Source organism: Meriones unguiculatus, chromosome 2 (genome assembly GCF_030254825.1).
Source record: "Meriones unguiculatus strain TT.TT164.6M chromosome 2, Bangor_MerUng_6.1, whole genome shotgun sequence".
NCBI lineage: Eukaryota > Metazoa > Chordata > Mammalia > Rodentia > Muridae > Meriones > Meriones unguiculatus.
This window is the reverse complement of record NC_083350.1, coordinates 44,821,821-44,849,574: the sequence shown is the minus strand read 5'-3', so window position 1 is coordinate 44,849,574 and position 27,754 is coordinate 44,821,821. Positions and strand designations below refer to the sequence as shown.

At 43.5% G+C, this 27,754-nt stretch overlaps 1 protein-coding gene across 3 annotated transcripts in view; it reads right to left on the bottom strand.

The window, feature by feature from the left end:
• The window catches only part of Dpysl3 (dihydropyrimidinase like 3), a 109,757-nt gene that overhangs the window by 36,417 nt on the left and 45,586 nt on the right, over positions 1–27,754 (bottom strand). The window contains exon 1 of one of the 3 annotated variants that reach the window (XM_060377321.1): positions 21,971–22,161. The exons of 1 other annotated variant lie outside the window; for it this stretch is intronic. In XM_060377321.1, the coding sequence (XP_060233304.1) occupies positions 21,971–22,009 (39 nt within the window). In that variant the 5' untranslated portion in view covers positions 22,010–22,161. One more of the 3 variants, XM_060377322.1, reaches the window with a different exon arrangement.

Below are 27,754 nucleotides of genomic sequence, written 5' to 3'. Positions count from 1 at the left end.
CTAAGGATCCTAAGCTCTGAGCTTTCCTCAACAAAAACCAACAATCAATAAAGAGGCAGGTGCTCTCTGGGTAGCCTTGATGTTCCCAACATGGACAGCAGGAGTGGATCCAAGCAGAATCAACACTATTGGGGATACATCATTAGGCACTCTTCAAATGGTAATCAGATAAGCCTATTCTGGCTTAATGATGAGGGATCTAAACAAAGTCCAAAGACAAATGATGAACCTTGAGTAGGATTTTGGGCATGGGGGGGGGGTGATCCGTGGGTTTTAAGTGTTATTTTCTGCTTCCATTATGCAAAGCAGAAATATGAAAAGTTGAACTAACGGATCACAAAAATACACTTTCCCTGCGGGCTCTTCAGCTTGTTCTCTATCTCCCCAACAGCAATGCACCTGACTCATTTTATTCCCACGTTCAAGGGCTCCATTACGAACAGCCTTGTTGGAAGAAGCCTGTCACTTGGAGAGGGCTTTCAGAACGCATAGCCTTGCCCCACTTCTGCTCTGTTCTCCCCACTCTGCATTTGCTGCTGCAGCTGTCATCTCTTGGCCTCTTGTTCTGTTTCTGTGGCCATGCCTCCTCCACCATATGGACTCTCCCTCTGTTACTGTAAGCCAAAATAAACTTCCTTCCATAAGTTGCTATTGCCCCTGGTATTTTATTACAGCAGCAGACAAATATCTCCTTTTAGTATCTGTACACAAAAAGGAGCTTGACACCCGCAGGTGAGCACAGTTCCTTGGACCCTGCTTAGCCACCAAGATCTAAGCTTGCTGCCCAGCATGAGTTCAGCCTACCTGCTGGTCAGCTTGGATCCAGTGGTATTCCTGCTACTACTATGAGAAATCCATAGAACACTTCCACAGATGTGTGACCTTGAGTTAGGACTTACCATCTCAGAACTACAGGTTTGCTTGTTCGAGTAGCACACAGTAGATAAATACCTATTTTACCTCTTAGGGCTGGTGTCAGGAATGAGAATGACAGAGGAGGGGGCAACCCAGCACACACAGTAATACATCTGGTACACTTTCTATTTATTCTTTTACTATTATGTTTGTTTTAATTCCTCTAAAAGCCTTTTGAAGTACCATATGTTCAAGACAGATTCCAGTTCCTGTTTTCTAAATAGGGAGCTACACACCGTGGTGATGTAAGTGATGGAGTGAGGCGGTTTTGGGTGAAAGCAAATCAAGGACTCCCCTTTTGGCACAACACTGATCCTTCACCCTAGACTACTGTAACAAAAATATTCACATCTTCTGACCAGGGACTTTTTGTGGCAGGACTCTCCTCTGATACTGAATCTGTGTTGTGGTGTTTAAACTGCTGACCGGTCCTCTGCGGTAGGTAACTTTAGGAATCCATTAGCTTTTAGCCTTTGCTTATAAATCAGTGCATTAGACCTGCACCTTATGGCCCAAGAGTGTTGATGCAGTTTATCAAGGGAATTGATTTATGATCCTGGGTAGCATGGACTGTTAAAGTGTAATAAAAGTCTAACTGTTTTCTTCCACTAGGATATAATAACGACTAGAGAAAGTAAAAATTATTAGTTTGTGAGAGAAATTGAAAACAAGAAAACACAGAACTAGGGAGGGGAAGAAACGAGAAAAAGCCTGATAAAGCTAAGGACAGGAATGAATGGATTGATGCCTAATTCAAAAGAGGACGGAGAAAGAAAGGGCAAAACCCTGGAACTCAAGCCTAACGGACCTTTTGTTTGACATTTCAGCTTTCTCCTTTAGTCTTTTATATAAAGAAAATTAAGCCCATCCTCTGTCTGAGGCAAAGGACAAATCCAGGTGAGGCTAGAGCCTTCCACATAACTTTCCAGTCATTGGGCCAGCCAGAGAATGATACCTAACTTTGTGTTCTATGCTCTGCAGGCATCCCAGCTTCTCAGCGTAAAAGCTGAGTACCAAGAAGAAAAAAGAAAAACATAAGAACAATGAGTTTTCCAAAATCAAGTCTCCTGTGACCTGGACTCAAATCACAGAGAACAGACTCAGACCCTCCGTGGGGCTTCACGATCCTTTTATGATGTAGGCAAAGGCACAGGTGGTTATTTTATATAGATTCCCATTTGGGCAATTAGAGCTCACTGCCTAAAAACACTTTCAGCCTTAAGAACAGACCAGAATGGGTGAACTGGATGGATGAAAACCTTGTTGATGTTCTTTGTTTCCCAAAGCAACATCGAGAGAGAGAGAGAGAGAGAGAGAGAGAGAGAGAGAGAGAGAGAAAACCCACCCAGCTCTCTCAACAGTCTCCCCTGTTGACTCATGGGGAGGGGGCAGGGTGAATTCAGAATAAAGGTACCCATGGGACTCTAAGCATTCAGAGTCCTCAACTTGCCTCCGTGTGAATACAGTTCCTTGGGCAAGGCTTAACACAGCCAGGGTTTGGACAAATGACGTTTCTTTGGGTTTCAGGAACTTTGTAAAGTGAGGAAAATAATGCCACTTTCTTGTGGTTCTGGTAAGGATTTGGGGGCGGAGATCTCTGTGAAGTGCTAAACTCTACTTGAACCAGAAGTTCCCAGAGCATGCATCCCAGGGAATGCAGTTATCATTCGTGTTATCATCCGTAATGCAAAGCTCCTGCCATATGGAAGACTTGAACAAAACACTTTCTCAATCAGAATGTAACAGACATTTCCATACAGGGGATTTCAGAGATGCTAGAACCCAGCCTGCCTTCAGCAGCTCTTCTGTGTTCTTACCAAGGTCAGACAAGACTTTTTCTCCTATACCCACCACCTCAGGTCAAATTCCCATGGCCCTTCCATTCTTCCTCTGAAAAAAAGTCCTTATGAAAGATAGCAATCTACTCACTTCCAGCAGGAACTGGGAGTGAGTTGTGAGGTCTTTGGCTGTTTTGTTGTTGTTGTTGTTTTCCCAGACAGGGTTTCTCTGTATAGCCCTGGCTGTCCTGGACTCACTTTGCAAACCAGACTGGCCTCAAACAGAGATTTGCCTACCTCTGCCTCCTGAGTGTTGGGACTAAAGGTATGTGCTACCATGCACGGCTGGGTGGCAAGGTCTTGAAACGGCCTCACACCCATGCTCTTCACCCAGCATACAGATCTGTTTCCAGGGCATTGGGTGACAATCATGACTGAGACAGAGAGAAAAAACAAAACAAAACAAACAAACAAACAAAAAACTCCACATGAAATTGATCTCTCAGGAGCAGCTGGGTTCTTAGCTCCAAGTTCTCCCTGAGATAGGGCACAGTTTGGCAAGGTAACCCGTTCCCAACTCCTGAACCGGTATGCCGAAAAACAAGGAACCACAAAGGCTTCCTGGATGCACATGAACTTCTCACAATTCAGTCCACTATGCAGAGAACACAATATATGGAAAACACTGTTTCCATAGTATCATCTTGGGTTTGGTGCTGGATGGACGAAAACGGAAAGAGAAGAAAAAAGGTGAAGAAGGCAGTAGCTAGCACTATGAACCAGGGCATGGTGGCTGTTCAGTCATGGGGACTAGAACATTAAAGCAGCCATAATGCAGTCTTCTCTCACCAGAACTTCATGTCAAACACTTTAAAGCTGTAATTATCAAAGGGCTTTATGAGTGATGGGGTCTGTCCCAGGTCACAGTGGACAGGGGAATGAACTATAGATGGCTCTTTAATCCTAGCTCACTGATAACAGTTGTGCAACCTTCTTCATGACACTTGACATATCCTCATTCAAACTATACTCTTATCGACTTTATATTATCTTTAAATAATGCCATTAAAAAGTAAACTTACTACTATAAATTCAAAGCCTCAAATAGTAAACCTAGAGATATATGCAAGTCAGACACTACAGTTCTATCTGTAATCAGCTACCTTGAAAAAAGTTCAAAAAGATGACCTCAGTTGACTATTTCACTTCAAAACTTTCTAAATGTAAGGGAAGTGTTGAAAAGAGACTAGGACCAGACTGAGACTTTGCCCTTGATCTAAAAGGGCACTGACGTAACAAGAATTCCAATCGGGGAGTTGGCACAAAGGTTCCGTTAGTAAAAAGCAATTGCCACCAAGCATGAAATCCTGCATTCAGTCCACACGGTGATTGGAGGACATGCTCCCTAAAGTTATCCTCTGACCTTCATATGCACATTAAGGCATGTGCTCCTCCCCCGCAAATACACGAATAAATAAACGTAAGTCTTAAATTATTTATTTATTATTCATTTATTTATTTATTTCAAATTTTAAGACAAGTTCTCTCTACATAGCCCTGGTTTTCCCAGAACTCACTACATAGACCTGGCTGGCCTCAAACTCACAGCGATCCACCTGCCTCTACCGCCCAAGTACTGGGATTAAAAGCATGCACCACCACTGCCTGGCAATAAGTGTTATACATTTTTTAAAAATACCATTGCTGCACTGAAACATGGACCAGTCTACACAGACCAAGACATACCAATAAGAACATGTGTTAACATAGGCCAGCAAGAGCAGAGACAAGAGCTGAATGGCAGAGACAGCTCAGATATTAGGCAATGCCTTAGAGAGAAACAATTACTGGGGATCACCTTAGAGTCAGCTTGAGAGGAGAGGGTTAAGGACTAGAAGAGAGAATAAGTATAGTTTATCAGAAAATAAAATATTTCAAGTCAGAGGGAAAGAGGAAATATGGCATAGCCCTTACTGAGTGTTTGGTTGGGGAAAATTGGAAAGTTGATCTCTGGACAGACACAAGTACTAACTGTTTTACAGAGCTTCACAGAATTCAGGGAGCTGGGTAGCAAGGCTCCATTCACACCCTGGCCACTGTGTGGGTCTATGGTTTTAGACAAAGTACTTAACCTCTCCCTGAGCCTCAGCCTGATGTCTGGGTGAGCTAGATATCTCTTTAAAAGCATAATCTATAGAGCACAGAGAAGAATACTTCCAACATGGGCAACCCTGAGAACTAATGGCATAATGTAGGGTGGGGCACAGAGATGGCCTCTACGTGGGAGCTTTACACTTACGACTGCAGCTGCTGTTCTATGCCTTCCACATCATCATTTTATACAGATGTTGAAGAAAGCTGTGCTGGCTGCTTTACTGTCCACTTGAAACAGTCTGGAATCATCTGGGAAGGGGGAACCTTAGTTGAGAAAATGCCTCCATCAGATTGGTTTGTAGGCAAGCCTGTGGGACTTTTTTTTTTTTTTTAATTGAAGTAGGAGAGTCCAGCTCTTGGTGGGTGCTACCATGCCTGGGCTCAAAGTCTCCAGAAATTGAAGAAAGATTGCTGAATGATAGCCCCAGGGGAGAACAAGTCAGGAAGCAGCTTTTCTCCATGGCTTCTGCATCTGCTCCTGCCCTGACTTCCCTCAGTGATAGACTGTGATGTGGAAGTGTAAGCCAAATAAACCCTTTCCACCCCAGGATGCTTTTGATCATGGCATTTATCACAGCAGAAGACAAAGTAGGACGAGAGTCAAACCCATACAAAGTTAGTACAATGATAAAGTAGCTCTTTTCATTATCCTAATCCCTCTAAAGTACCGTGCTCTTGGAGCATACTGTAAAATCCAGGAAGGACTGAAGAAGAGTTGGAACTTTGAAGATCCGTTTCATACTGCTGCTCTGCATTTTGTATTCTTCACCCATAGATTTTTGTGATGAGTCATTCTGAGTGTCAACTTCATAAGGTCTAAAGTCAACTATAGATACATCAAGTGTGTCTTTGAGAGTTACCAGAAAAGGTTAACTGAAAGTTTAACTAAAAGGAAAAGGGCCTCTTCCAGAGTGGAAAGCACATTCTCATAGCCCACCCAGATATAAGGATGCCCCAAGAAATAGATCATTCTTGCTTGCCTGCCTGTCTTTTTTTCTTGCCTGTGAATACATCTTATACATCAATTAGACTCAGTTTGCTCATCCTTCCAATGTGGACTGAAGAGCTGAGACTGTTGGAATCTTCCAGGTGAGAGATTAGACTGCTAAGATAGCCAGCTTCACGGACTGAGCAGCTTTGGGGGTTTCAGCCTTTACCATGTGCAGATGGCCATTATTGGACATTCTAGCCCTTATTGTGTAAGACATTCTAGCACTGCGCCCTTTTATAACATATGCACATTCCACTAGCTCTATTCTAGAGAATCTGAGCTATGAGAGCGAGCGAGAATGAAAGCTCTCCTCTCGCTCGCTCTGTGCTCATGTTGTTCTAGGGAAGTGGAAATGAGCTCTTGTTGAGCAGCATCCTTGTCCCATCAGCAACGTGCTTACACCATTAGGAAATGAAGTTAAAAATTCATCCTTGGCCATAATTCTAAGGACAAACAAGTTCAATAATTTGGTCCTGAAACACAGGTTTACCTGTCGATTAGCCAGGATGTTTGATGTCAAGTATAAGCAGAAACGAAGATGAAACAGTAATAAATGTAACCCAGGAACACAAGCAACCATGTAAGAGCAGGAGCAGTAAAAGGATTAATGATTGCCCACAGACAGGGGTGCAGAGAAGGGTGAGTTGTTAAGAAGAGGCACATTCAGGCTTTTCATGATGCTAAAACTCTCTGGGATGACGCTGTAATGGTGGCCCACCAACATCATGCATTCAGCAAAAAGAAAGACTCCTGACAGAAGCTGGGCTGCCAACAACAATGGCATCAGTGTTGGCTCATCTTCAGAAAGTGTGCCCAACCCACTCGAGGTAAGACTGGGGGCCCTCTCTCCTCCATGCACAGTTTTTCCTCAATATTAAACTATGACTAAACTACATACTACATAAGGATACTACATAAGCTGAAAGACAAAGAGAGGGTGATTTCTGTTTTCCAGAGATCAAGGAACTCACACAGGCCTTGTCTGACATGAGTCTGAGTGAAAATTGCTGATTGGAACACACAGGTGTGGACAGAACAAATTCTGATCAGAGTAGGGAATCAGTGATTAATAACAGCATTGATTACTGTGATGCACAGCATTTACTAAAACTTTCTCATGTTTCAAATGGTCATAAATTTAGATACTTCTGTTCAAGAAAACCTCAAGATAATGCTGACTTACACGCCCTCATCATCCGGATGAATTGATGGGGTTAACTCACAGTCTGACATCACATAACCAGTTATCGGAGAGTCAATGATTCCAACGAAACTACACTACACTACACTAAAGTTGGATGAGCAAATTAGGATGTAAATCTTGTCAAAATGCACAAAAATGTTCAATGTGCACCTGTCTATTCATCTAGACTTAGGGTTGGTCTTCAGACCTCAAATGACTCAGATCTACAATGGGCCTTCCTACCTCAAATAATCCAACCAAGAAAAATCCCTTACACGGTTTGCTCAGATGCTTGGCTTTTAGTTAGTCCCGGATGAAATCAAGTTGACAACCAGGATTACCCATGATGCACATATGTGTATCATGGTCTTGTGTAGATGGGAGAAAGGTTGGGAAGCAAAAATATCAAATTGCTGGCATGGCAGTAGCAGTAGAATGGGATGCAGAAGGCAATATGAAGAACAGTAAAAAAAGCTATTAACAATTTACATTATTTAGTTGCAAAATGTAACTTAAAAGAAATGTCATAGGCAGCATTACGAGATGCATGAAGATAGAAGCTATTGCTATGATGTGACACCAAGAAAATGGATTTTAAAAAATGCATAACAAATCATCAAGGGAAGTTGGACTGGTCAAAACCTGAAGAAGAGGGAGTGATGTATGAAAGTTCCCCACAGTTCACAACAAGGTTCCCATTGATAAAAGTGGGGGGGGGTAGCAAAATTCACATACAGGATTGAATAATAATTTTGAGGCACTGGCAGACCAAAAAGACACATAGCAGAAATGGGGTCCTAGGAGATGGGAAAATTATATCAATGGACAGGTTTGAGTAACATCACACAGGAAATTCCTAAGTCCATAGGAAGACCGCAAAAGGTGATAGATCACTAGGAATCAAGAACCTTAGGTTTGTGGCTCCAGCAAGTGATGTCTTGTCTCTGTTGATGTGCAGATGAATGGTCCCCACCCCTCTTTTAAGAGGTGGTTTTCCTCTTTAATCATTTCTGACTGACAGCTGGCTTTGACTGGATCTTTACAATGACAGGGAAGCCTGGTCAATTCTCACCCTATTGCTTTTCAGAAACAAGAAACCTTTTCACTAAATCTGAAAGCCAGCCAAAATGTAATTCCCAGAAGAGAAATGCAGGCTGGGGCCTTGGAATATGTGTGCGCGGCACCTTCAAATGACAGGCGATTGTGCCCAGCAATTTGTAGAGGCCACAAGGATTCTTTTCCAAGTCTGAGATTATACTTTAAAAGTTAGTGGGGACTTCCTGGGAATTGTGGTTAAAAGCATACAACCACTGACTTATGCAACTCCCTAAAACTGTCCGTGGTGGACACGTTTGAAAGAGGGGACAGCTTGCATGCCCCAGCTTCCACTGGGGAGAGGGGCCTGGAAGAAGGGTATTGGAGAAAGGTACTATTTCAGAGAGCAGAGACGGCCTCAAGCTTGCTGTAACTTGGAGTCAGACTTGATTCTCCTGAACAAGAGAACAAAGAAGGGCCCCTCACCCTCTTCACAGTCCAGGAACCCAAGCAATGGGTCTGTGCCAAGGCAGTCTGACACAGGAGGGAAGAAGGCCTTCAAGAAAGTGGGTGTTGCCCTCAAAAGACTGTCTTGACCCTAAATTTTGGATACAGAAGACATTCAACATGTTGGTTCCTTTAACAGTGAAAACCCACATCTCAGGGTAAAATCAATCTTGTGTCTATCTACCTGGCTTTCCTCTGTTCTCACAAAACAAACAAACAAAAACAGCAACAACAAAAAAAAGCAACAGTGTGACTTTTCACTTTAAAAAAGAAAAAGTTTCTTCCAGCCCAATGAATAAATAAGCCTTAACAATTTCTTAGCTAAATCCACAACAAAATTCTTATAAAGAAGAAGAAGAAGAAGAAAAAAAAACTTAGAGTGTGAAAGCAGAGCATGTTTTCTGGTCTTTTCTTAACACAGAAAACATGTTATGGTCGTGAGTAATTCTTCCTGGTCACAGGCTGAAAAAACCTACATAGACCCTGCAACTCTGCTTCCACTACAAAGGGGTCCATTAAAGCGACAGCTATTTTGACTCACTGGCCCGAGACTTCCCTAAGTTATATTGACAGGGAAAATTACAAATGCTTTGAGGACAAGGAAGGCCCGGCTGAAATTAACTGTTGAAATAAATACAAATGCGGTGTCACTTTAAAATAACCAGAACTTGTAACAAAGCTTTCTTCATCTTCAACAAACTTCTCGGGCTTTAGGGACAAGCAGCAATTTCTGGAGGGCATTCAAGTTTGCTTCCTATTGGCAAGGACCATTTTAACATTACAGGAATACGTTGCCCATATTTAATGACAAGCTGACTTCATCCTTCTCCACAAAGCCATGCAGCTGTGCTCCCTTCTTCTAAGTCATTAACAGTCTATTTTCCTAGCATTTGGGAGAACAACCTTTTGGAATTGTTCTGCAGTAAGCCCCTGTGATATACATCTGGCCAGAAATGTTTCTGATTCAAATTTAGAGTTACCAGCCTTCTATGCCCAGAGATGGACAAAAGATATACACTGTGAGCTGTATTAAATTGTGTCTAAAAAGTTGCCAACTGTAAGCACATGTCTGTTAGTACTCCTGCCTCCCAGACCTGTCATTCCAAGTCTTCCTCTTTCTGAAGGGTAAACCAAGCAAGGCCTTGCTTAGACAGCAGGGAAGCACACAGATATGATCTCTTTATCAGTGAAAAGATAGTCTAGTGGCCTTTTCTTATTACAATTAACTTTTCCATTACTAACGGTTTTTCTTACGGCATTTTCATACAGATGTGCCAGCACATACAGATGTGCTTTGTTCTAATTTGTTCCTCTCCCCCACTGCTTTCCCCGTGCCCCTTGGCTCCCTCTCACTGTTTCCATTCTCTAAATGGTCCTCTATTCTGTTTTCATATGTCATCCTGTTTCCTTGTTGCCCATGAACCAATTATCCTGGGAGAGCACATAAGTTTAAAGGCAAGGTGCAGAATGATGTTTTATTCATGGATGGATCTATTTTTTTTTGTTTGATATTTGTAAGTGTGCCTAGTGGTATGATAGTAAACAGACAAAAAAATCCGGCACTATGATGGATGAAAAGAGAGAGAACAAACAGGGGTCTGGATAAAGGTTATTGTCTCAGCAGAGCCCAGAGACATTTAGGAAGAAGACAGGAGACAGCGGAAGTGAGGTCATAAAACTGCTTTTGTTGCTTTTGAAGAAGGTGCATTTAAGACGTTCTGAGTAAAGAAAGTTCTGAGTGATGGGGGGTCTTAGAAAAAAGTCCTATGTTTATGTTGAGACAACAGCAAATACAGACACTGTGAACTGGAGGCAATTGTGTGAACAAGGACAAGCATGATGGGAGGCCAAGGCACCGGAAGGCAGTGGTGGCAAGAGGCCTATGGAGCTTCGGGAGTCAGCGCCTGGGTTTTATTTGTGGTCCTACAGAAGATAACCCACCAAGACAGTCACTTGGCCTGGTATATACATTAATGGGGCATCATTTATCCATGGAGAAAAATTTAGGGATGAACACAGTGGATGAACAAAGAACAAAGTTTTACCATAAGATGAGGGGCTTGAGCTAGGGTGGAGCCAATGATGGAGAGCAGCAAGCAGTGTCTGAATTAAAGATCTTAGTGCAAAGCTCAAGCTTGCAAAGGTCAAGCCAAAAGTTTAGCTTATACGGGCAAGCACCAACAGCCTACACAGCCACAGACAGGAGGGTGGGCTGAGTGTCTGTTTTCTACTTCTTCTTAGTTTTCATTAACTGCACATTTATCAACTTATTTATTTCAACACAAGAGAATTAAATCTTAATATTAATTGAAATGATTGTAAACTATGTTATGGAAAAATCTGGCATAGAGTTTCTATTCATGCTATGTCTGTACGGATTTGGTTTCCTGCGCTAGCAGAAGTGATCAGGGTTGTTAATAATTCTCTTTCAGAGGGTCAGATCTCTTTAGGGTCTGTCACTCTGAATGCCAATTCTTTACTACATGTGGATATTTATCCACTCATTATTTGGAAGTATAAACTCCACCTACATTGTCTTCTTACAATCCCGTACTTCACCTTTTAGCCTAAAATCAGAAGGCAAACTTGTCTAGTCTCTGAACTGGGTTCAAGTTCATTGAGGCTCTGGGGTCGTTTGCGGCTTTCTCCCGGTATTAATGCTCCTACTAAGCTGGAGCACATCACAGCCTGGTGGCCACACTCACTGGGAAGGACCACACTGCATTAAATGAAGACTCGAAGTCAAACACGAAGGTAAGGTTTGGGCCTCGCCCCATGAAAACCACAGGCCTTTATCTTCCTGGGCCTTGGCTCTCTCATCTGTGAAGTAAGGCTGACAGTAATGATATTCCAGGCATATTACAAGATTTAAATATGGTTCCACCTCTGAATTCATGCTTTGGCATGGTATAATTACTTATAAATAATGATTCTTATCACAAGATAAGGTTTCAAATGGTGAAGTTCCCTGGCTTTAACTAGGGAACTTTCACCTTGTGATCCTATGGAGGCCTGCAGGTCTGATGCTATGGGTCAGCAAGTATGGCTGCTGAGATGTCCCTCCTGAGTCTGTGCAGCATTGTCTCTTCTTCTCTGGTCTTTAACTGTACCTCCCTGTGCCTGTGGGGTGTGTGTGTGTGTGTGTGTGTGTGTACCTGTGGGTGTGTATGTGTGTGTAGGATTTTTATTCATATTGGATTAAGACTGGCTCTTAATGACTTCTTTTGACTTGATTATCTCCTTAAAAATCCTCTCTCCAGGCACATTTTAAGGACTGGCTAGTAGGAAGTAAATGTATGGATCTGAGTTAGGGACAATTTAATTCCTAACATTCTCTTCTCCCCTACCTTAAAAAAATAATAATAGTGTGAGAAAATTTTTCAAATCCATCAAGGGGAAATGCCACTTAAATGAAAAAAAAATTATTCTATGACCTGTGGGAATAGTTTCCACTTTTACCCTCACTGTTTTAACCATATGAACAGAAGGCTGGAACAACGGGGCATTTGTCTTCCTGCCCTTAACCAAGCAAAGCACATTTTCCTGTGAATTTTTGTAACAAAAAGGGTTATTTGTGATAGACCAGTAAAGAACTGAAACACAAACGAAATACATTTTTTTGGGAATGACCCGAAATGAAGTCTCTAGAAGCAGGAGGATTGCACCCAATTATTTTAAAGCCTTTAAAATTCCTTGCAGCTTCTCCCCTCTACCATAATTTAAACCTGCTTTGTTGGATAAATCAGAAACCCATTTCTGAATTATCAATATCCTTACACAAAATAATCTCATAAATATCTGGGGCACAGATCAGCTTTGAAGGAAAAGAGGGGTTAATTTCAAATATAGATTTCCTGGAAAGAAGAAAGGGAAGAAACACAAACACAGAGAAAATGGAAAATGAAAACCAGCTTCCAAGCTTCCAGGTTAAGCCAGTGAGAAGAGGGGCAAGGAAGAGCTGAATTCTTTCTCTAGCTGTGTAATGTAACCCCAGCTTTCTGGACACTACACATGTCTACAAATATCAGAACCTGAAAAAAGGCAAGCCAGGGGTGCTGATGAGAAAACAAATGTGCCCACTGGAGGAGTGAAGAAAACAGAAAAGGGTGTGGTTCATGAAAACATGGCGGAATGGTATAGAGAAGGCAATTGTGAGATGCTAGGCAAGACTAGGATTCCAATCTAGTTTTCTGAGACCAGTGAGCAGAGGGATCAAAAGTCAAATTCAAATTTATCTGACTCAAACCTCACATCCTTCTCCCTATTGCATGGCGCCACCTTACTTACATACTACAGTCAAGAAAATATCACATTTCTGGAGACACTTTTGGCCCCTCAAGGCTTATGTGGACTAAAGGCTTAATCTTTACCGAAAAAATGAAAGATCTCTGTTGGGACTCTCCCTAATCAAACTTTTCAGGATAAAGTGAGATACTAAATAAAATGATAAAAGGCACAGTAAATATCAAATTATCTTGCAAAACTCATGCCCCTTACATATTATCTGCATCCTATGTTCCTGTGACAACTTTCATATAGCTAGTGGTCAAGAAATATTAGTAATTCAGCCATGGGAAAATATCAAAATGTTTCTGTTGCATCTGGTTGTATTAGGAAGTCACCATCACAATACATGTAGTTAATACAAATGTTTTCAGTGTTTTAGGCCCATGAATATAGCGACCTCCCTGGCTTTGTCCTCTCCTATAGAGCAAAGGGTTCAATGACTACCGTTACAACAAGAATATTCTGCTTGAAATGTCCCTCCTCGCCTTTTGTGTGACCTCAGCTCGTATGTTACTGGGTGACCGTGGTGGATGAAAGGGTGGTCCCTGCCAGCAGAGAGGCACCTGCTGTAATGCTGCCCCCTCAAGACAGATTGGATCCCCTCAAACCGTGAGCCCAAATAAGCCCTTCCTTCCTCAGGTGGCCTTTTTCAGATATTTTGTCACAAGGACAACAAAGACTTATTGCCACTACATGGTTCGTGCTGACATGAGCTCCGTGAAATATGCTTTAACTGACTGAAAACCAAAGAACAAAGTGTGATGGTTAATCTAAAATGCTAACTTTGCTGGATTTAAAATTATCTGCGGGCACTTCTCAGCTTGTGTTTCCAGAAGGGTTTAACTGGGTTTAAATGTGCGCACAACCATCCCATGTAAGGTCCAGAATGAATAAAAGGGGGAAATGAAAAGTCTTGATTTGTACTGGCACTTCTCCTTCTTTACTTCCTGTCATGCCAGGATGTGAGGCGCTGAAAAGTCTAGCTTCAGGCTCTTGCTGCCATGGCCCTGTTTGCTGCCGTGCCTTCTCTGAAAACATGAACGATGAACCCAACTCTGAACCAAAATAAACCCTTCCTCCTCCATGAAGTTGCTTCTTCTTAGGCATTTGGTTACTAATACATGAAGTTTACCCAATAATCTAATGCCAAGAATAACTCCAAATATAAGCTCAATGAAAGATGGCAATTGTCGTGAGGTAAGATTCTGAAAATCTATGAGAACACATAAGCAAACACAAAAACCTTTTTATCTGAACGTCCCCAACTCTAATATAGAAAAAAAAAAGCAATGAGCCACTCCCTAGCCAGTATTTTAGCTAGACCAATTTTTCTGTGCATGAGCCAGGGGGGCTAATTGCTCTTAATAACTCTAATGACTTCATGGTATGTGTGCAAAGGCGGGCAGAGGCATCCATTAAGATTTATATTGCATTCTGGTTCAAAGGGTCATGGTGACAATTTCCTTTATTTGAAAGAAGAGCTAAAGGTCTGAATGAATTTTTTAAGTCACAGTAAGAAAAATTATGTCTCTATTTACAACCGAAAGTACTCAAGACCCCTAAAACATGCTCAAAGGGGTGCATGAATTTTGGAAGGGGCCATGGCCCAGGAAGAAAGAGGTGTAAATGATAGATGTTTTCCTGGCACATTTACCCAGGGCAACCCCTGACCCACAATAACTGGTTTGTTCTGCTAAGTGATGAACCAATTCTCTTGGTTCAGTGACTTATACCAGTTTCTCACTTGGACCTTATCTTAAGTCTTAAGAAAGAATATTCTCAAAAGATGTCAGTGAAAGGGAGGCTAGTGTTCAGGAGCAAAAGCAAATTCTTTCAGGTCATCATCTCCATTAAAATTAATGCTGCGGGTCAATGTCAAATGTATCTATTCATTCAGCATTATTTGTGGCTTTTTCTTTTCCTTAAACAGAGGGACCTAGTATGTACTGGTCAAAGAGTTAGGTACAGGAACTCACTGGTAACCTCACACAGAGCCCACGGCATTACTGGGCTTTAGAGAGGAGACTATTTCCATTGGACAGCAGCCATCAAATTTAAAATATCAGCGTGGGCAGCCAAAAAGGCTTTGGCGAGCACAGGCTCAGAGCTGTTTTCTGTTTGCTTGTTTGTTTGCCTAGTCTAGATTTGGGGCAATTGTCGCCTTTGTGGCTTTATCAATGGCAGCTTTCACTGAAGGAGACACAGTGACAGCAAATAAATCATGGCATCACTTTAATAATGTTCGTTTTTATTAACCTAAAGCTCTGCTAAAGAAAAGGGCCTATCACTCATTATTACTCCACCGCTCTTTCAGATAGTCCATTAGCTAAGTCCACTCCCTAGAGAAGAAAGAAACTGAGATCTTAAGGGTAAAAAGCAACCAGCATCCCTTATATCCAACACAGATGCTGGCTGGGCCTGTTGAGCTGATGCCAACTCTCATGCCTTGCACTGTTCATGCTTCCCTCACAGGAATTGCTTATAACTCTTCTATGTGAATGTGGAACAGAAGAGGAGAGGGCTTGCTCCCAGGGTCATTTGCATAAGCAGCATCATTTGCATTAGCAGGGACCCCTGGGATCAGAGAGTGTAAAGAACTGTTTATAGATGCAGAATCTGAGGTTGCCTAAAGTCTCAGGGAAATGAGAAGCAAGGGTGGACCTGAAAATGTTTCCTTTCAGGGTCCTCTCACACTGTGGTCACGAAAGAGGTTCCTCACTTGACTAAGGGATGTTTCTCTTCAGATAAAGTCTGGGCTGTGACCATAGTAGTTCTGTGTAGAGTTCAAGTGCTTTTATAGGATGTACAGATGCTGAAAAATTCTCACTTATTCTGCATATCTTATTGTCTAGTATTTCTATGGCACACTAGTGTATACACACACACACACACACACACACACACACACACACACAAAGTGAGCCACGAGAAATGTGTCTTTAATTCCACATGTCCCAATAGGTTCCTGAGCCATTCTACTATGGAGCTTCCATCTGGCTTTAGAGTGCTGGGTGTGTCTCTGCTTGGGGATAGGAGCCTGGTTTCTTCTGTCTGGGAAAAGGACAGGAAGAGAGAGTGAGAAGGATCCTCAGGGCCCAGATCTGCAGTTAAGCAATGCAGAAAAAAACAAAACAAAACAGCATTTGGTTTCCCACCCTGTACTGTTCCGTGCTCCTGGGCAAAAGCCAGAAGGAAACTCAGACAGCTGAAAGGACTATGTTAGACGGTCACACTCAGCTGTTCCTCCAGCAATGATGCTATACACTGACCAGCCCATTTCCACCCCTGAGCCCCCATCACAAACATTTGTTGTGTGAGCTACCAGCTACAGACAATTGGAGGTGAGCAGGAAGAGAGCAGTCACTTCTATCCATGGAACTATTGCTTTCTTGCCTAGGTAACTTGCTCTGGATGGAAAAAAAAATCTCAGGATCTTTCTTTTTTACCTCTGTGACTTTAGTCAAATGAGGTAATCACTCTGGTCCTCTCTGTAGAATGAACACAAGTGATTTGTAACTGCACGTAAAAGAGTTGCAGTGAACTCCATGAACTAATTCATGTAGCTTGTGGTAGGGTGCCTGGGATAAGTCCAGTACTCTGTGTTCAGTCACTTACTTAATGAATTATAATAACAGCTCCATTGTGCTTTGCTTCGTCTTGCTAGTTGAGAGGGTACATTCCTCAAGAGAAGTCATATATCTACTCCATGAAAGAACTGAGTCTTAAAATAAGAGCCAGGTGGAAGGACTCATCCTATTCCACCAGATGAACTTTTCTTTTGGAGTTAACTCTTTCATATGTTGCCACAGACATGTGTTGAATTTGACTTCATGAAAGAAGGACTCCACACAAGACTCTGTTTTCCAAGGTCTCTTATTACACTTGCTGCCCACTGGCCTGAGGAAAGATGGAGGACATCTGAAGCTGTGCATGGACCTAATAACAGTTTCCCTAGATGTAGGGTGGTGGCTTCTGCTCACCCATTAACATCATCTGGGAGCTGAGGTGCTCCCCTCCTCCTTTACTTCTGATGAAGAGCAGTGTCTGGATCAAACGGACACATGTGTACCCTAGGGACACATCTCTACTCTTGCTAACATTTTGCAGCTTTTAATTGTCATAAGCAGGTACAAATGGTTCTATAAAACATGCCCACAGCTAAAGAACAAAGGGCTCTATAGGATACAAGGGGGTTTTGTTCTTTTTCAAATACAAGTTAATTTTTCTGACTTAGGAAGAAATGGTAGAGAAGTTGAGTTGTGAAGAAACCGCTGGAAAGGGGACCCATCCTATGTATCTCCAGACTGAAGCTGATCAGGACTGAAAAGCAGTACAGTGCAAACATATTTAGGAGGTTTCTGGGTCTGCCAAAAGGTGGCCTAGTGGCCTCTTGTCTGATCATCAGAAATGTATGACAGACACAATTCTATAGGCTGCTGTAACATAACTAAGGCAAGAAAAATTAACATTTTGTATAACATCATTTTCATTTGTGTGTGTTTGAAAACATGTTTAAAAAGTTTCCCAGGAAAACATCTTCACCAGACAGTTGCCAAATGTTCTTTTTATTAACGTTCACACTCTTAAGCAATTGAGGTCTTATAAACAAACCAGTGTTTGCTATCTTGAACATATCTGGGTTCACAGATCACGTTCAGAGGTCAAAGCTCATTGAATCTCCCAACAGCCTAATGGGTTAAAAAGTTTTTGTTTTGTTTTGTTTTGTTTTGTTTTAGCTTACAAGCTGGTAGTTGAACTAGGTAAGTTTCAAATCCTCTTAAGAAATCTCTTTGGAATTCCCCAAAGTATTTTTCTGGTTTGATCATAGTGACTGGTCCTCAAAGCTCTTACTACACCAGAGGCATTTTACTTATACCTCTGAAAGAATGGCCTGGATGGGAATCGTGCCTCACCTGCTCAGAATATAAAAGAACAAAATAGACACCCGATACATGACCTGCGTCAACATTTCCACAATCAGATAGCTCAAATGTTTCCCATTCCTAAGTGTTTAAGATTTTTCATCTGTCTTTCATTCTGGAATTTCCCTTACAAGATGCCTTACTTGGATAGGCCAGCTCCTTCATTTGGTCTCTAAATTCTAATTCTCTACATCCTAATATTTTCTTCCCATTAAATCATATCTACTGAACCACAGGGGATACACAGATGTGTGCATTTGGGGAGGGAAGGGCTGATTGTATTGGCTCCTTCCTCAAAGTCAAGTCTAGTACCCCAGCCCAAAGGCCACAGGCACCCCTCTAGTTCACTGGACCTTTTTATTAAAAACAACAACAACAACAACAACAAAAAAAAAAAACAAGGACATGGAGCCTACAGTCTGACAATAGCTCAGGCTCCATGCCTGATTAAAACTGCCAGCTGCTGTTCTTAGGTCTGTAGCACAGCAATGTCCAAGGATCACACAGGTAGCCCAACTTCCAAAAATCAGAAATGCAGTTATCTGCAAGACACTATTTACAGAAATCCACTAGTCATTGGAAAAAGCCATCTCTCTGTGGCCTGTCTTAGAGAGAGACAGACAGACAGGAAGACAGAGAGGGGGATATGATAGGATGAATTCTGGGGCTCTTTAGGTGCCTTTGGGAGGCAGCAGCTGCATGAAAACAACTTTGAAGTTGGATAAGCCATGAGCATGACTTCCAGCCTTTCCTCTAAACCCTTGTTGTGTAACTCTGAAAAAATGACTTGATTTACCTAGGTTTCATGCTCTAAACTATGAAGTGGCTTTCTGTCAATGCTCAAATAGGAAAAAGCACAGAGTACTGGGACACATGCTTCGGGGCTCTTCCCATTCCTGTGCTCAGCTTCAAGTTGTAGCTTAAATCAGAGAAAGAGAATGGCTGACTGTTACTATAAAAAATATTCTCCAAAACTGAATTGGTAGATATCATTCCAAATGCTATCTTTATTATATATGGAATATAATAGGTTAAAGAAAGATCTTTAAAGTTTTTTTTTAATCCCTAAAATATGGATAAGTTTACTATCAGGCTGTATTCTAGGCTTGAATGGGGAAAGCATGCAATGCACACAACACCAAACTGGGACAAAATAATAGCCAATAGGTGAATTAGGAGACATTTTTAATCATCCATTCACAACTCCTGAGGTGTTATGCGCCCAATACTGTGTGAGGCAGTGGAGCTAGAAGCTCTCTGTTGAACAACCCAGGATGACTAGTGTCTGACACTGAGAATCAAAGGCTGGTGTTGAGGTGGAAAAGATGCTTCACCTTGCTACCCTGAAAAGGCAAAACAAGATAGCCCGAGTTCCTCACAAGGAAAGCCCCATTGCAGGTAACACCAGCAGGAACAGCAAGCCCCCCCTCCCTGCCCCCGGAAAACCAATGTGTGTTTGAGAGTAGAAGCCTTTCACCTCACAAGGACAGCCAAAGCAGAGGGAAGGAGGAAGGCAATAAAACAACACAAAACAAAAACAAAACAGAAAACCCACTGACAATCAAAAATGGTGGCAGAAGGTGGTGTCTAAAGAGGTAGGTGGGTCAGGCCCTGGAAGGTCTGCCTCCTTTACTCTTCAGCCTATAGTGACGCTTGAGCTACTGGGTGGGGCTGCCTTAACAGAAGAGAAGACAAGGACTAGAATATTTAATTTGAATTCTACACGGGGTTAGCATTTTAGAAATGAGCCAATATCAACAATAGGGAACATGCACTCTATATCTCTAATCATATTTTCAATCTATGTAGAACTGTGTCTATATTTTTATATTATTACCTATGTCTAGGAAAGGCATTTTAATACTTGTAGTGTGAAGACAATCACCTTTCATAGTCATACACACAAAGATGTTTAATTCTAAGAAAGAATCCTTGTTCATAGAAATACAAGCACAAAGCAGGAGAAAAATCTAGAAATGGATTCCTTACCCCCAAAGATCAACCCCGCCCCCTGCCATGCCCTCCTTGTCATCAGCCTGGTTTTAACAATGACTGCCAGGCAGCCTGGCTTGAAGAAATTCACAGCCACTGTCCAGTCCTGTTCCAGCTGCTGAGGACGAGCTCCAGCTTCCTGCGCAGGCTGTACGCAGCACCACACCCATGCACAGAGAAAGAACGGGAGCCACACTGAACATGAAGTACCCCAGGGAAGAGCATCCAAGCAGGGACAAAAGGGAACCCCTTACAAGCCCCATCCCGAGAACAGAGCAGGGCACAGCCACGGTTCCTATGTTCTTAACTCAAGGCATACATCCTGATGTCTTTATCTTTCCTTGTAGGTGGCCTAAATGACAGATACCTAGGAAGATGGGTGTGGTCCTCTGAGCCATGTCAGAGGCTGGGTCTGTAAGAGGAGTGACGAAAGCCTTTAAAAACTGCAAAAGGCAGGGGATTGTTCTCTGCCTGTCCCCCAAAGGAGATTTGACAAGCGCACATTAGGTGTAAATAAGTGGCATGCAGCAGACCTCCGGTGCGGTGCCAGCCACTTCATCAAAGAAAGCAACATAAAAATGGAGCTGAGGTCCCACTTATATTCTGTCTGCTGATCCCTTCTGTATCCCTCTACAAAGGCAACTGGCGCCAGGCAAGCACCGAAACTGATGCAGCCACACAATGTTTTCTCCAGAATGGAGAGTGAACGCTGTCAGGTAGTGATACAGGAGTACACCCGTTAAGCTCATAGCCTCCTCCAGGCAAAAGGATCCCTGCCCTGCTCAACTGCTCTCCCTGGGGAGCGTTTCTTCCCTGGGATCAGGTGGACAGCTGGTAGGGGTGGGGTGCCATTGTAACAAAGTGAAGTAAGGCTCAGGTGGCTGCTGAAGGTGAGATGCTGCAACAGCCGTAAGCCGCTGAACAATGCGGCGCCCCAGGGCCGTGAAGAAGGTCCTTCACTGCAGTAGCACGAGGTCATTCAAATGTAGGGAACAAGTGCAAAACTCAGGCTCACGGCACAATCTTGACAGATGGGTGTAAGTTAAGTAGGTGGCAAGGTAGAAGTGGGACCTGGAGAAGCTGCAGAGCCTCCCAGAGGCCAGCTATCACTTCCTTTGTTCCCTTTGCAAAGATGGAGTAGCCACCCATTCCTCTAACACACACACACACACACTTACTCAATACAACCGTACAGTTTCCTGCTAGACTAACAAATGTCATTTTGGTGCTTGCCTTTTTGTTTTAATGCTATCCCGGATATATCCCCACTATTCAGGGTATCACGGCAACTCATCAGGGAGGAGTCTCAGGCTATCCAGGACAGCACCTAGCTGGAAACTGGTGAGGGGGTCGCTTCAGAAGCTGATCAAGGCACCTCCTCTTCTCTACCCCACCCTAGGTGCACGCTTTAGAGCACGACACCGGTCAGCAGGCGGCGGCTCAGTCTAGCACACAATGGCAGTTGGACACCGCATGCACTCAGTGTCTGTGTGCAACTGCAAACTAGCGTGCTCTCTGAAAACTCAGCTTTTCCTGGGACAAGGAATGGGAATGGCATGGAAAAGGTAAACAATTAAGGTAAAAAGAAAGTTGATCATTCTCATTGCAACAACGTTAGCTATTGAGTCGGGAATCTGACACACCCAAACCTATACTTGGGAAAGCAGGGTATCCCCCTAGTCCTCCACCCCCAGGACTGGTAGTCCAGGCACCCACAGCGCCCTCTCGGAAGCCCTGGGATCAAAGCTGTCCAGCCGAGCTAGGAGAGGGGCGCGGTCCGGTTGCCAAGCACCAGTGAAGAAAGGTGTCATAGCTCGTACCCTGCCCGAGCCAAAGGATTCACCAACAAAAAGCACACCTCAAGCAAGGGAGCAAGCCTCCCTTCCCCCGCGCCGCCGCCCCAGGCGAGACGAAGGTCCGCCGAGCCCCGCGAGCCCTGCGCTCTTGGGGGCGGGGGTGGGGGGAGGTGGAAAAGGACAAACAACCCGAAGTTCTCCGCGTCAGGGTTTAAGGTTTTCCTCTTTGTTTTGATTCCATCAAGCCCCGGGGTCGCTGCTCCAGCGTGGCGCCTTCCGCGCCGTCTGGACTGACCGCTGCGCTCGGGCACCCAGACCGCGCTTGGCCCCCATTTCCCGGGGGACCCGGCCGGGCACGCCAAAGGCATCCGAGCCGCCCGGCTCGCGGCCGCCGTGATCCGCGGACTCACCGTGATCCGCGGGATGTTCTTCTTGCCCTGGTAGGACATGGTGGCGGCGGCTGCAGGGACGCCTGCCTCGCTGCGGCTGCTGCTGCTGCTGCTGCTGCTGCTGCTGCTGCTGCTGCTCGCGCGCCCGGCTCAGCGCGCAGCGCCCGGATCAGGTGGAGCGAGTGGCGCGCTGGCCGCGGCCGCCGCCTCCTCCCGCCTCCGCCCCCCTCCCGGGCTCCGGCGGCGGCGGCTGCCGGAGACAATAGTAAATCTCCGCGGTCCCCCTGCGCCCCGGCCCGCCCCCCGCCACTCGCGCCCTCCTCCACCGGCGTTCACGCCCGGCCTGGGGGTTCTTTTTTGTTTTTTTCTTTTGTGGTGCCAGCTGGGACCCCGTAAGGCAGGAGTGGCTGATCTGAGGCTCCTCCCTCTTCTCGCTTATCCCTATTGATTTTCTTTTTCTTTGCTTCTGCCTCACCCACTTTTTCTTTTTCTTTTTCTTTTTTTTTTTTTTATCACCCCCTCCTCCCACCCCGCCCTCTACGCGCCAGCTCGGCCGAGCCAGGCGGCTCCTCGGCCGCCAGAGGGCGCGAGGGACTTTTCCGGACAGCGCTGCTGCAGCCGCCGGCCAAGCCGCGCTGGTGGCTCGCTCACCTCCAGGGCCAGGCCCCTCCAGCACCCACGCCTCCCGCCAGCCCCTACCCCGGTCTCCCATCTTCCGAATGATGCTTTTTTAAAAGGAAATGGCACCGCATTTCCCTCTAGGATTCCGCTGTCCTCCGCCACTAGCCGACGGAGTGAGGCGCCGCCGCCTTTGTTAGAAGCAGAGGCTGGGCGGCGCCTCCGCTGCTGGTGGGGTGTTTGTAAACAGCAGGCGCAGCCCGATGGAGAGCAGCGACCTGGTCAGACTTCGTGCAACTTCACGCGGTGTCTGGGGCTCCCAGAGCAAAAACGTATGCATTGAAAAATAAGAAGTCAATTCCCTCCGGGGGATGGGTGTGTGTGAGGGACACCGTTTCTTGCCCGTACTCGGTATTTTAAGAAGGCTCTGCCTGACTCCTCCAGCTCAGGAAAGAGCATTGTGTAGCCCTGTTGAACGGTAGAAAGCCTGCGCGTGCTGGATTTGTGAGTGGAACCTCTTGCCAGTGTTTCTACCTTAGAGAAACCAGCCAGGTGTGCAGCGCGAAATCCCGAAATCCCGAGTTTATTGTTGAAAGGCACAACTTACAAGAGTTAAAGAGGTGGTTTTGAAGCGCTGGGATATATAGGGTCTTTTAACTGCTTTGAAAAGGCCAAGAGAAACTGTGGGTGGGGTCTGAACAGCAATGAGGGTGGCTTTTGTAAAAACAAAACAAAACAAACAAACAAACAAACAAAAAATATCCATACAATTTAAATAATCTCCAAAAATTGCCTTGCTATGCAAAAATTAGATATTCTTCTTAAGTCTCCTACCACCTCCCCCACCCTCCAATTCTCAGCCCAAATGTTCCACTAAACAGGAATTCCATGCATGTCATTAAGTCTGATTCAATCTGTTAGGGATCCGACATTGACATTGCTTTAGGCAGGCCCTCCAACCACACTTCTTGACATCTTGTCATTAAATTGAAGAGTTTCTTGCAACAGAACAGCTACATAAGGCACCTACAGAAAGAGGGTTTGGAATGCTATAACTTATGCTTTCCACAAACCGGAAATGAGCTAGCCTGATCATATAATCAAAGGGCACACTAAGTGCCTGAAATACTGCTTTCTCTAGTAAGTTAATCAAGGCGTCCTGTTAGTCACGGCAATTGGACTGAACGCAATTTTCAAAGGAAAAGTTGCAACAATCCCCAGTTTATGTCTGGCCAAGAGGAGGAATGCCAAGCAAAGGTCACCACCTTGAATTCCTTTGCAAGACACAAGAAAGAATGAAAAAAGAAAGGGAGAGAGAAAAAAACTGCATCAAAGTAAGACCCTAAACATTTTGGTTTGTTCTTACATAGCTGCTAAAACCACAAGCCAGGAAGTTGTGAGATCACAGAGCAGTCTGGGTACGACATGAAAATGAGTATGGTTATATTTAAAGCGAAGAGATTTAACTGCATGCTATATAAGTGTGCAGAACACGGTGTGTTTGTGTGTGTCTGTTTCTATGTCTCTCTTGGATTTTACTGTCCCAAACTTAACTCTTACTGTAAGAGATCTTGATTAGCTTGCTTGGGTAAAACAAAGATGGGTACTAAATGCTTACAATCTTAAACAAATCCTACCACTACTATTCTTATTTCATCATTCCTCCTCCTTTTCTTTCTCCTCCCCTCTCCTCCTTACTTCATTCTTTCATTTTTGTTTCCTATGTGGGTTTCTTTTCCTTTCTTGCATCTGAATTATCAACTTGCATGTTGAAATCCAGAACATTCTTCAGTAGATTCATTGCTGTTGTTTTTTTTTTTCCACTTGATGATCATGTATGTGTGCTGTTTTAAATCACAAGAGTTGACTAAAGCTGTTGAGGTCAAGATTGCATGCAAGAGGCCACGCTCAGTAGGAATTGTGATGTGTTCCTGGGATGCAACTACTGTGACAGTCCATGCACAAGAATGCATAATAACCAACTAATCGGTTCAAGCTGTTGCCATCATCAGAACTATACAACAAACAATTTTTCTGTTATGCTGTCCCCTTCAATCACTCTCTTCTTTCTTAAAGCCTTTGGGTTAAATTTGAAGAAAAAAGCTTTGCTTGTCTATTCCAGGAATATGAAAGGCAAGACAAGCATCAATTCAGGCTGCCTCCCTGTCTGGCCAAGACAGCAGTGGAATTAGCGTGATGTTTTCCACAGAAGAATTCAGAATGCTTCTCCTTGGATACACAGCAGGACTTGGCGTTAAGTATCTCAGGAAACTGTGAGACAGAGAGACTCAGACACATAGAACTAGAGACTTGATGTAGATCCCAAAGAAACGTAATTTTGGCCTCCAAACCTGCCACGCCCTAGGACATTAGTCAGTGGTTACTCTGTTCTAGTCGCTCAGACTGAAGGTTTGTCTTCATCCTGGACTCCTCTCCATCAGTCATACTTCCACCCTTCATATCAATCTTTCAGTGAAGATGTCAGTTCTTGCCTTTAAATGAACCCAGACTGTGGCTCTTCTCTCACTGTCAAGCCATCATCAGCTCACGGGAATGACTTTGGGCAGAGCTCTTCAACATCTCTCATTAGTAACACATCCCCACATGTTCACATACTACTTACCTTGTACTCACTGGAGACTGTCATTTTTCTAGAGGGTAGAGTTGGAAAGAGGAATGGTAACATTGCCTTTTACAGAGTTTACCTCCCACTCTCTTTCGGAAGAACACCACCTGTCATTACTAGCCCCAGTCTCTGACTTATCCACTCTCATAGTACTTGTTAGCATGTGGCATATTGATGTAGCACTTGCTATTATTGCTGAGGAATAGATTTCTTCCCCTCAAGAGAATGTAGACTCATTGAGAGCAGGAAACGTGCCACCATTATTCACTGAGTGGCTCAACCAGGTCCCTGATTATTGAAATTTCTAAAAAAAAAACAAAAACAAAAAAAACTGTCAATTTAAATTTAAGAATTTAAAAATATATCTGCCTCAAAAAAAGACTACACACAGGAGATAGTTTTCCTGCAGCTATTCCATATAGTTGGAATCTAGATTTTTAAATATTTGTTTTGATTCTCTGTAGCTTACATTAGGGTTTCCTGATTCTTGATGCAATTCAGGATGGTAGAGAATCATTTTGCTAACCTGATGTGGCCTCAAAATTCCAAGGCAACATATTGTCCAAAGAATAACTGAACGGAATGCATCTTGTCCTCGAACACTGATTAGGAGGTCATGGCTTTGAAAAAACCTTACCTCAAAGCTTATAGAGAAGATAAAGGGCTTGGTTATGTGGTTTGAATGAGATGTCTCCCCTAGTATCCTGAATTTAATGCTCAATCCCCAGATGGTGGTAATATATTTGGGGAGGCTTGGGAGGAATAGCTTTGTTGGAGGAAGTATGTCACTGCAGGTGGACCCAAATACACCCTTTTTTTTCTTATAAAAGTTGCTATGGTTAGTGTGTTTTACTGCAGCCACAGAAAATTAAACATTGCTATAGTTAGAAATTTTGAAAAGTTTTGATATTGGATTCCAAGGAAAAAGCATGAACTCCGGCCTAGAAGAGTATGTTGCCTAAGGCCTGGACTTGAAAGCAAAAGAAGATTGGACCATAGGCCCAATTCGATGATTTTCTATTTCTATGATCTTCTTCAGTTCACTTCTTCTTTTTCAACCCTGCTTTCCATAGTGGTTTGAATAAAAAATGCCTCCCATCAGCTCATATAGTTTAATGCTTGGTCCATAGTTAGTGGACCTGTTTGGGAAGGATGAGGTGGTATGGCTTTGCCAGAGGAAGTGTGTCACTGATAATGGGCTCTGTGGTTTCCAAATCCAATGCAAGTTGTAGTCTCTCTCTCTCTGCCTGCTGTCTGTGGGTCAGGACATAAAGCTCTCAGCTATTTCTTCAGCACCAAGGCTGCCTATGTGCTCCCATGCTCCCCACCAAAATAAGAATGGTGAATCTTCTGAAACTGTGAATCTCCAATTAAATGCTCCAATTATAGGAGGTGTCTTAGTCATGGTATCTCTTCACAGCAATACAACAGAGACTAAGACTGTCTAAATTGAAGACTGTAATACCTATCTCATAGTGGGGTGGTTTTGTGATGATTTATCATATAATTCAACCAACATTTAACGAATTTCTGTCATGATTCCAAGGTAAAGGGAAGACAAATATTTAAACAAACCAGACAAAAATCCCTCCTCTCATGAAGCTTGCATTCTAAGAAAAGAGGTGAGCTGAGAATGTGAGATTTATATAGTATTTAAAATGGTTGTCAGTACACTGGAGATGAATCACATTGGAAAGTGTAAGAGGAAGTTGCTTAAATTCATTGAGAGTTTGAAGAAGATTTTACACAAAAGCTCACCAGAGGCCCTGTGTGATGATGCTAGCTCACACCAAGATAACAGAGGAACAGGGAAACACCATCTCATGGGTGTCTTTTAAAGTAAAACCCTCAATACTTGCTGATGGATGTGACTGGGTTATGAGAAAGGATCACACTTAACTTCTTCCACTTGAGGAACTCAGTGAAGGTGAGGACGCTGTTGAGCTTCAGAACTAGGTCCAGATAATAAATGCTTTGATGGGTCAAGATAGTGCAGGCCCTAGATCCAGAGGCCTTCATTTGTTCCTTCCTTGTTAGCAAGGCTTGGAAAGCTTTCTGCAGAGTTCCGTCTGCTTGGCCAGCTAGCTCTACCAAGGGAAAGAGAATTGCCTTCAGTCTTCTGACTAAAGTTTAGTTAAGCAAAGATGAAACTCATAAGATAGAAAGAACCACTGAAGCCTGTCATTATGCCTGGGTGTTCTTGCTGTATTTGTGTCTATTTCAGTCCCAATATAACCCTACCATCCACTCTGCACATCCTACAGACTTCATCCTTGGTCACTCTGTCCTCTCCAAACCCAATCTAAGTGCCTTAAAATTGTTTGCTAATAAAAATTGTCTGCAATTCTTATTACCCCCTCTCCTGTAGAATCATAGTACACAAGTATCTGAATGACATAGACCTAGTACATATTTACATCTTAATTGCCTCGGTGCATATCATAAATGTGCATGTCTTTTTTTTTTTTCTCTCTTTCTGATTAACCTGTCAGTTTAGTCTTGTGAACCTTAGCTGGGCAAAGAGGAAATTTTCCTTCATGTTTAGTCCAGTCGAGCAGATG